Below are 8,473 nucleotides of genomic sequence, written 5' to 3'. Positions count from 1 at the left end.
GTTAATCACTGCGAGGAGCCCGTCCTGCCGTGCAGATGTGTTTGATTGGAGCGGCGAGAGGGTTATTTTCTTTTAACTGAAGGCAACCCAGCCCCGAAGGATTAAGCTCTTTGTGTGCGCACTAGTGTGCCTTCATGGGAGCTGCTCCCGCAAAACTGGCTGCAGGGGTTTGGGGGACCATCCCCTAGGTCGGGGGACTGTCCTGGAGGAGGGGAGACCTCCTGTTTCTGTGGCTTTGAGACGATGCCGGGACAGTAGCTCCCTTCGCAGGCAGCACAGTGTGCTCCGGGATGGCTGTCTATGCCCTCACGGGCTTCTCGCTCGTCAGCCTGCTCAGCTTTGGCTATTTATCCTGGGACTGGATGAAGCCCAGTTTGGTGGCTGACGTAGCCACGGACCCCATGGAGAAATCGCTGCCTCCCGCCTTCACCAGGCCACCCCACATCATCTTCATTCTGACTGATGACCAGGGCTACCACGACGTTGGGTATCATGGCTCGGATATCCAGACGCCAACGCTGGACAGGCTAGCAGCGGAGGGCGTTAAGCTGGAGAACTACTACATTCAGCCCATCTGCACCCCATCCCGGAGCCAGCTGATAACCGGCAGGTAAGCCAGAGCCTGCTCACACCCCACTCATGTTCCTTCTTCTGTCCCTTCCTTAGCTCTGAGGGGTTTAACCCCAGCTTGCCACTAGACAGATGCCCCAGTGTATGGGCAGATGGTGGAGGGCCTCCAGAGAAAGGTGTTTTGCTGGCTTTCTCTAGAAGGCTTCCTGGGTAAATGGTTGATTTTCTCGTGGGATAAATAATGGCACATAGTAAGCCCAAAAATGTGGATTCCATTGGGTAATAGATGCCACTTTGGGAGAGGATGGTCTCTGGCCATGAGGTCCTTCAGTACGAGGCAAGGAGCTGTGTCCCCAGGCAGTCCTGTCACACTGGCCCTTGGGGATTTGCCGCTGGGCTGGGGGGTTGAAGGATCATTCTGCCCTGCCACCTATGAGTCTCTTGGACAGTGCTTTTCCTGCTTGTGTGTTCAGTGCTGCGCTGGCCAGGGCAGGCTGGATGCTGGTCCATCACCCTCTCCCACGGTGGCACAGTCATGTGTCACATTATCCTGGGCCCTTCTGCTTCCTGGGACAGATGGGGCTGTCCCTGGAGTGGCACTGGGAGGTCAGCACCCACTGTAGGAGGCAGATCACATCAGATCATCTCCTGCTGAGGAGTGGGCCCCAGGGAGGTGCCTAAGGATGCGGTCACCTGCTTCTTGGGGGTGGTGGACCCTGCTGGGGTCCAGGCAAAGGCCTCTCTTTTCTCCTGACAGCTCTGGGGGCGTCCCAGACATCTCCAGGGTATGCAGATCAGGGGAGGACAGGGATGTGTGTGCACCCAGGTGGGGCACTACAAAACCACAGGGATTTCTATGCAACTCTTGCTTGTGCTGCCCAGCCCTGACAGAGCCCAGCCACCTCCTCTGGGTTGGCAATAGTGGGGACAACTGCTGGGGCCATCCTGGGAGAGCAGAACAGTGTTATTTTGAGATGTCTGCTGAGCTCCCTCTCTTTTTTTGCATCTGATTTTGGTGCTTTCGGATGGATGAGGATCTCCGGGTCTCTGTCGTGGAGCTTGCTCCATGGGCTTGGGTGACATGGAGATCTGCATTTGGGGTCTCCAGCACATAAAGTGCTGTCATGTCCTCACCCAGCACTGCTTCCCATCACCACTGACTCCTCCTGGCTCTTTCCCAACAGGTACCAGATCCACACAGGGCTGCAGCACTCCATCATCCGCCCTCGGCAGCCCAACTGCCTGCCCCTCGATCAGGTCACCCTGCCACAGAAGCTGCAGGAAGCTGGCTACTCCACGCACATGGTGGGAAAGTGGCACCTTGGCTTCTACAAGAAGGAGTGCTTGCCCACCCGCCGGGGCTTTGACACCTTCCTGGGCTCCCTGACGGGCAACGTGGACTACTACACCTATGACAACTGTGATGGGCCGGGTGTCTGTGGCTACGACCTACACGAAGGGGAGGACGTGGCTTGGGACCAGAGTGGGAAATACTCCACCTTCCTCTACGCCCAGCGTGTCAGCAAGATCCTGGCATCCCACAGCCCCAAGGAGCCCATCTTCATCTATGTGGCCTTCCAAGCGGTCCACACACCTCTGCAGTCACCCAAGGAGTACATCTACCGCTACCGCTCCATGGGCAACGTCGCTCGCCGCAAGTATGCCGCCATGGTGACGTGCATGGACGAGGCGGTGAAGAACATCACCTGGGCCCTCAAGAAGTATGGTTATTATGACAACAGTGTGATCGTGTTTTCCACTGACAACGGTGGGCAGACCTTCTCCGGGGGAAGCAACTGGCCACTACGGGGCCGCAAAGGGACGTACTGGGAAGGGGGAGTCCGTGGTATTGGTTTTGTCCACAGTCCCCTGATCAAGCGCAAGCGCCGGACCAGCTGGGCACTGGTTCACATCACAGACTGGTACCCGACTCTAGTCAGCCTGGCCAGGGGCAACCTGAGCAACGTCCCAGGCTTGGATGGCTACAACGTCTGGCCTGCCATCAGCGAGGGCAAGGAGTCGCCGCGAACTGAAATCCTGCACAACATTGATCCGCTGTACAACCACGCCAAGTATGGCTCCTTGGAGGATGGCTTCGGCATCTGGAACACAGCCGTGCAAGCCTCCATCCGGGTTGGGGAGTGGAAGCTCCTCACTGGTGACCCGGGGTACAGTGACTGGATCCCCCCGCAGACCCTGACCAACTTCCCAGGGAGTTGGTGGAACCTGGAGCGTCTCACCGACGGCCTGAGGAAGTCTGTGTGGCTCTTCAACATCACCGCCGACCCCTACGAGCGCTACGACCTCTCAGACCAGCGCCCAGATGTGGTCAGGACCCTCCTGATGAGGTTGGTGCACTACAACCGGACAGCCATCCCGGTGCGGTATCCCGCAGAGAACCCCCGGGCTCACCCGGACTTCAACGGTGGTGCCTGGGGACCTTGGGCCAGCGAGGATGATGTGGAGGAGTGGGAAGGCATCGGAGAGCCCCTGAAGAGTAGGAACAAGAAGAAGAAGTGCAAGATCTGCAAGCTGCGCTCTTTCTTTCGCAAGCTGAACACCAGGCTCATGTCCAACCGCATCTGATGGGAGATTCCCCCAGCATCGACCCAGCCTGGCCAGGGTGGGGCTCTGGACAGCAGTGCCACAGGGTGGGAGCGAGGGAGAGGGACAGATGGAGAGGTGGCCAGCATCCTCTTGTGCCAGGGTTCACCCCAAAACACTTGTCCTCTCTGGCTGGACAGGAAGGTGGTCCCAATGGGTGAGGAAGGGCGATGTGGGCTCAGCTGCGCTGCTTGGCAATGGTGTACAAGTCTGCTGAGCTGGGCTGGCCTGTGCACAGCCCTTTTCAAAGAGAGAGACCCTTTGCTCATGAACTCTGCAGGCAATTACAAGCTTTAAATGTTGGCCATTGCAATGGTGGGAGAAAGTGCAGGACCCTGGGGTGGTGGTGCAGAGGGACTGGCCAGCCTCAGCAGCTCTGCCTGCAGGTTATCCCTCATAATTCCCTGCATATACATGCTCCTGACCTTCTGCCTGCTGTCAGGCAGCTGCCACCACTGGTCTTGCTCTGGGAACTTGAGGGCCTCCCCCGAACCCAAGACCACAGTGTTTTCCTATTATACCTCTTTGTGGAAGGATGGATTCCTGACCATGGATGTCAGACCTGAGACTGCCAAGTCTGGACTCAGCCTTGCTGCTACAGGGACCTCATGTGGGGCCTTGGTTTCTCCTCTCCACTGGCTTGAGGGGCCAGGAGCAGCCCTGGTGAGGAACTATGGCCCACAGAGAAATGGTTGGATGCAGGTTTGCCCCAGGCTCTGGTGGACTTCCCATGGGTCATCCACCCAGCAGACCCTTTTATCCATGGTTCTGCCTGACCCGACCCCACTTGTCCATGGCTGTAGACACCCGTGTTCCTCCCCGTGCATCCTACGCATCCAACCAGCCAATCATCCCTGGCTGCCCCTTCCCAGTGCTGGGGCTGTCCCCGTCCCCATGTCCCTTCTGCTGAACCTGGGGCAGAAGGAAAATCTCAAGATCTCTGCAGAGACTGCTGTGCTGCTCTGTAGCTGCAGGACTTCGAAGCTGTGGAGGGGGACGGGGACGACTCCTGCTTGCCAGCGCCGCGTCCCCTCGCCACAGATGGGCACCGCTCTCCCAGCAGCGCACGCGTAGGGGGGGAAACACCTCCCCATCATCCGCCTGCCATGGGGAGCCAGCCCATGCGCTTGCCGGGGGCCAGCCAGCTCGGGAGCCGGGGCAGCCAGTAAAGCGCCGTGCCCCCACGCCTTCGGCGGGGTGCGAGCATGCATACGTGTGCTCGAAGGAGAGCTGGCAAGGATGAAAGAGGGTAAATAGCTTTAAAAGCGTTTTGGATGCATGGTGCATTTCCATTTACACAATGTGTTTTACATTTCTCCCCACAGGTTTCTCTTGGTGCAGCGTGTGTAGGCGAAGGCCCTGCTGTGAATTTTGAAAATAGTTATTTTTGTCTCTGGAAAATGAGGCCCGTTAGGACTTGTCAGCTCTTGGATGAGCAGTGTGGGCTTTCTTTTTTTTTTCTTTTTTTTTTTTTTTTCTCCTCTTTCTCTCTTGCAAAATAACATTCATTTAAAATCTGTCATTGAAAGATGTGACAATTGGCAGCGTGCACGCTGAATACCTTTCAGTGCGTTTTCAAGCCCTGTGTGTGAGAGAGGGACGGGAACGGGAAGAGAATGCAATGACACGTTTGTATTTTTTTTTTCTTACTCTTAGCTGGATTATTTGGGGGAATTGGGATTTTCTATAGAAACAAAGAAAAAAAAAAGCTGACAGCAAGGCAGAACAGAGGAGGCCTCTTGTTGTAGAGATGGGAAAGAGTTTGCAAAGCCAGAGTGTGGCAGCGTGTGCACCGGTCCCAGCTGCGCTGCGCACACCCATCACCGTGCCATCCTGCTGGCCCCCTGCATCCCCATGGGCACGTCCCCTGCAGTGGCATCACAGACAGGTGGCAGAGGGGCACTCGGTTCCTCCATCAACCCCATCTCCATTCCCAGATCCCTTAGCACGTCGCTCCATGGGGACCGGTCCCCACAGCATCACCCTGGCTGAGGTGAGCCCCGGGAGGGTGCTGCACATCCTGGAACTACCTCAACCAGCCTGGTATCCCCGGGTGTGCCGGTTGACAACAGGGCTGCGGCACCAGCTGCCATTTGGCAAAGCCAACCAGTGGCTGAATATAAAGCAACATTTTGCTGAAGATGTGGAGGCTGCTGCAGGCTGAGCCAGAGCCGGAGGAGGGCAGGGGGTGATGGCTGTGGGGGTCTCCAGCATGAGTCACAGCACAGGGGGAACCAGTGCTGGAGGGAGCGGGAGAGCAGGGCTGGCCATGGGGCGGTGACAAGGATCGGGAAACAGCTTTCATTTCCATATTTATATAAATGCATCCAAGATTAGTCCTTCTTTTATTTTTTTTTCTTCAAAAATGGAAATTTCCATGAAAACATGTTTGATTTTTCTCCCTTCACTTTTACTAATATCCCCATGAAAAGGTTCATCTGGTCTTGCTTCATTTCCAGTTTCTGATCTGCTGGGCTGATGCCGGGTTGACGCAGTTAGATTAGCTGTAGTGTTGGATCTGCATTCTTCTTTTTTTTTAATTAAAAAAAGTTGCATTCTGAATTTTTACAAAAAGAAACTGTTGAAGGAAAGTCTTAGTCACCAAAAACAAAGAGGAAAAGTAGGCAGGAGCATCTCTGGGTACTTGGAGAGGGCAGAGCCTCCAGCCTGAGGACAGTAGTTGTCCTTCACCGCTGTTTCCAGCCCCACTGTATCTAATGTTGGGCTGGGAAGGGCAGGCGGTGGCAGCTGCGTGGGCTCCCCATCCCACCACTGCTCTTTAATGGTCTCTGTGGGGAAAAAAATGCAACAGCGTGTCAAAATCCTGTGTTTTCACACAGTTCAAGTCCCGTGGGAGTGCCTGTGTGCTCTGGCTGCCAAGGGGTTAATGCAGCTGGTGAGATGCTCAGGCGGTGGAGCTCCCTGCACAGCCCTGATGCTGCACCCAGCAGATGTGTTTGCACAGACACGGGCTGAGCGCTCCCCTCCTTCCCAACCACCCTTCAAAGAGCCGTGGCAAGCCGAGGGCTGCTCCACACCCCGGGTGGGAGCTGGATGCAGGGTGGGGCCCTGCGGAGGGGATGGGGCAGGGGGAAGCGTCTGGGGCCATCTGGGCTGTGGGCTGGGAGGAGGCAAGGGCAGGGTGGGGTGAGGGGTAGTGGCAGCCTCTCCTCCGTCGGGATGGAGCGATGCCTCCACCCTGCCAGCTGGAGGGAGTCGTGATGGGATGGAGTTGGGATGGGATGGAGATGGAGAAGGGGATAGGATGAGGATGGGATGGGTCAGGCAGGATTGGGGGTACCTCAGACCCTCTCTAGCCCCATAGGTATCATCCACCTGAGGGAGTAAAAGGGAGAACTCCAGTAGCAGGAAAGGGGATGGACATCTCAGCAAACCACCATGGTGGGAGGGCGGCAGGGCACGCTGGGCACCTCATGCTGGGGAGAGGGTGCTCTGGACCAGGGGCTGTATCTCAAGCCAGACAGTTGCATCCTTTCTCCTCCCAGGGGTCCGAGGATGTGTGGTTTTGCAGAGGTTTCTCCCCACCCAGAGCCAGCACACGATGGCCCCAGGGAGCCACATGGCACCTGCAGAGGGTCCCTAAGTATCCATGGCCACGTCTACAGGAGGGTCCCTGCCCATGAACCCTGGTGTTGGGGAAAGGGTGGCCCTGGGGACACCCTGTCCCAGCCAAAAGCAGTTTCATGTGGCCACACGAACGAGTACTGGGGTCCGCAGGGACAGGGCACGTTTGCAAACACAACCCTAAATGTAAATCAGCTCTGCTTACCATGGTATTTATAATCTTTATCTAAAAATAGCCCCAAATTCAGCTTCCCAGAGGACAGAAACTGAGCATCCCCCAGACCCCAGCTTGCGTGTGAAGCCGTCCCAGTAATTTTGGGATCTCTGCAATATGTAATTCGCAGCCCCACTGGTTGTGCATGCGAGGCACTGCTGAAAGCTCCCTGAGGCCCATGCAAACCCTGTCCCATGGGAGGAGGGGACCGTCTGCAGCCCCCTGGGGACACACGGGTCCTCCCCGAGCCCCGTGGAGCAGTTGCTCATCCAGTGCATCTGGGGTTTGGTGCCAGACCTTGGGTGCCTACGCTGGGGCAGTCCCATGCTGGGATACAGAAACTAAATATCTGTAGGTAGAGCTGGAGCAGGCATGGGGAGAGCAAGAGGCATTTCTGGAGAGGCAGGCGGGTGATGGAGAGGAGCTGCTGGGGATGAAGGTCTCCATCAGGCGGCCAGACCCGAGCACGGCAGCAGGAGAGCAGCTTGACTCTCCAAACCCTGCAGGAACAAATCTTGGGGTGGCCAGGAACAGAGACGTTGGCAGAGGTGAGACACCTGAAGAGGACCCTGAGGCCTCTGGGAGAGGGCTGGGACTGCTCCCCTCCCCTGGGAGATGGTGGGAGAGCCCCCAGCCCGGAGAGGGAAGGTCCCGCCAGAGCTCCTGCTCCCCTTGGGTTGTCCCCAGGCACCGTGGAGCTGAACCACGCAGCAGTTCCTGCTTGGGAAAACATCAGCAGCAAAGCAGAGCATGTTCAGCAACCAGAAGCCTGACACCCCCTCACCCTCCAAAAGGGAAAAATGCTGAGGAAAAAACTGAATAGAGAGGAGGGCAGGAAGGGAAGAACCCTTCCTGGAGAGCTGCATCTCTGCCAGGCAGGAGAAACCTGGGGAGGGAGGGACCCCACGGCAGGGTTTGCCATCACCAGGTGAGGGGTTTAGGGTGTGGAGGTCAGGGGGGAAGGAAGGGATGGATCCCTCCTCCTGGCCACAGGAGCACTCAGAGTCATGCGTGTGGGGCTGAACACACATGCCAGCATGGGGGTGGGCATGGGAAGAGGGGGCAGGTCACATCGCAGCCCCCACGGGGACATGCACGTTAGCACAGGCAGGAGCGAGGTGGTTGCACACAGCTGCCCAGGAGCGTTCATGGGTCTCCGGCTTGGCGGGGGCTCTTCCTTCCACCCTTCAGCTCCACGGGGCTGCTGGCGGCTGGCAGCAAAAAGCTGGAGGAGGAGAGAGCTCCTCCGAGCATCCGGCTGCACCAGCCCCCGCATCAGCCCCCCGCCTCCTGGCATGGCCCCGGGGGTGGTGAACGAAGCCCCCTTTCACGTGGGAGTGGGATGGGGAGGGGACATGCACAGGCAGGGAGGCGTTTTGGGGACCAGCGTATCCCCAGGGCACAGATCACGCACGTGCATCCCCCTCACCCCAAGTGAGGGGGCCTGGTGTGCTCTGCCCACGCTGTGGCATGGCCACAGTGGGTCTGGAGGCCATCAGC

The 8,473-nt window shown here is 57.5% G+C and overlaps 1 protein-coding gene across 1 annotated transcript; it reads left to right on the top strand.

The window, feature by feature from the left end:
* Positions 1–259: 259 nt before the first annotated feature.
* On the top strand, positions 260–3,156 carry ARSI (arylsulfatase family member I). Its single transcript, XM_026858268.1, has 2 exons — positions 260–610; positions 1,755–3,156. The coding sequence occupies exons 1-2, from the start codon at positions 291–293 to the stop codon at positions 3,154–3,156; spliced, it is 1,722 nt and encodes a 573-aa protein (XP_026714069.1). The 5' UTR covers positions 260–290.
* The last annotated feature ends 5,317 nt before the right edge of the window (positions 3,157–8,473 follow it).

The sequence above is a fragment of the Athene cunicularia genome (genome assembly GCF_003259725.1).
Source record: "Athene cunicularia isolate RWA chromosome 13 unlocalized genomic scaffold, athCun1 chr13_part1, whole genome shotgun sequence".
NCBI classification, from domain to species: domain Eukaryota; kingdom Metazoa; phylum Chordata; class Aves; order Strigiformes; family Strigidae; genus Athene; species Athene cunicularia.
Note: the sequence above shows the minus strand (reverse complement) of the source record. Positions and strands in the feature narration are given on the sequence as shown.

Bases quoted from the DNA above. Each gene is read 5' to 3' on its own strand.
- ARSI (XM_026858268.1), top strand. From the start codon at position 291: ATGGCTGTCTATGCCCTCACGGGCTTCTCGCTCGTCAGCCTGCTCAGC. The intron at 611-1,754 runs GTAAGCCAGAGC...CTTTCCCAACAG, and splicing joins AGCCAGCTGATAACCGGCAG to GTACCAGATCCACACAGGGC.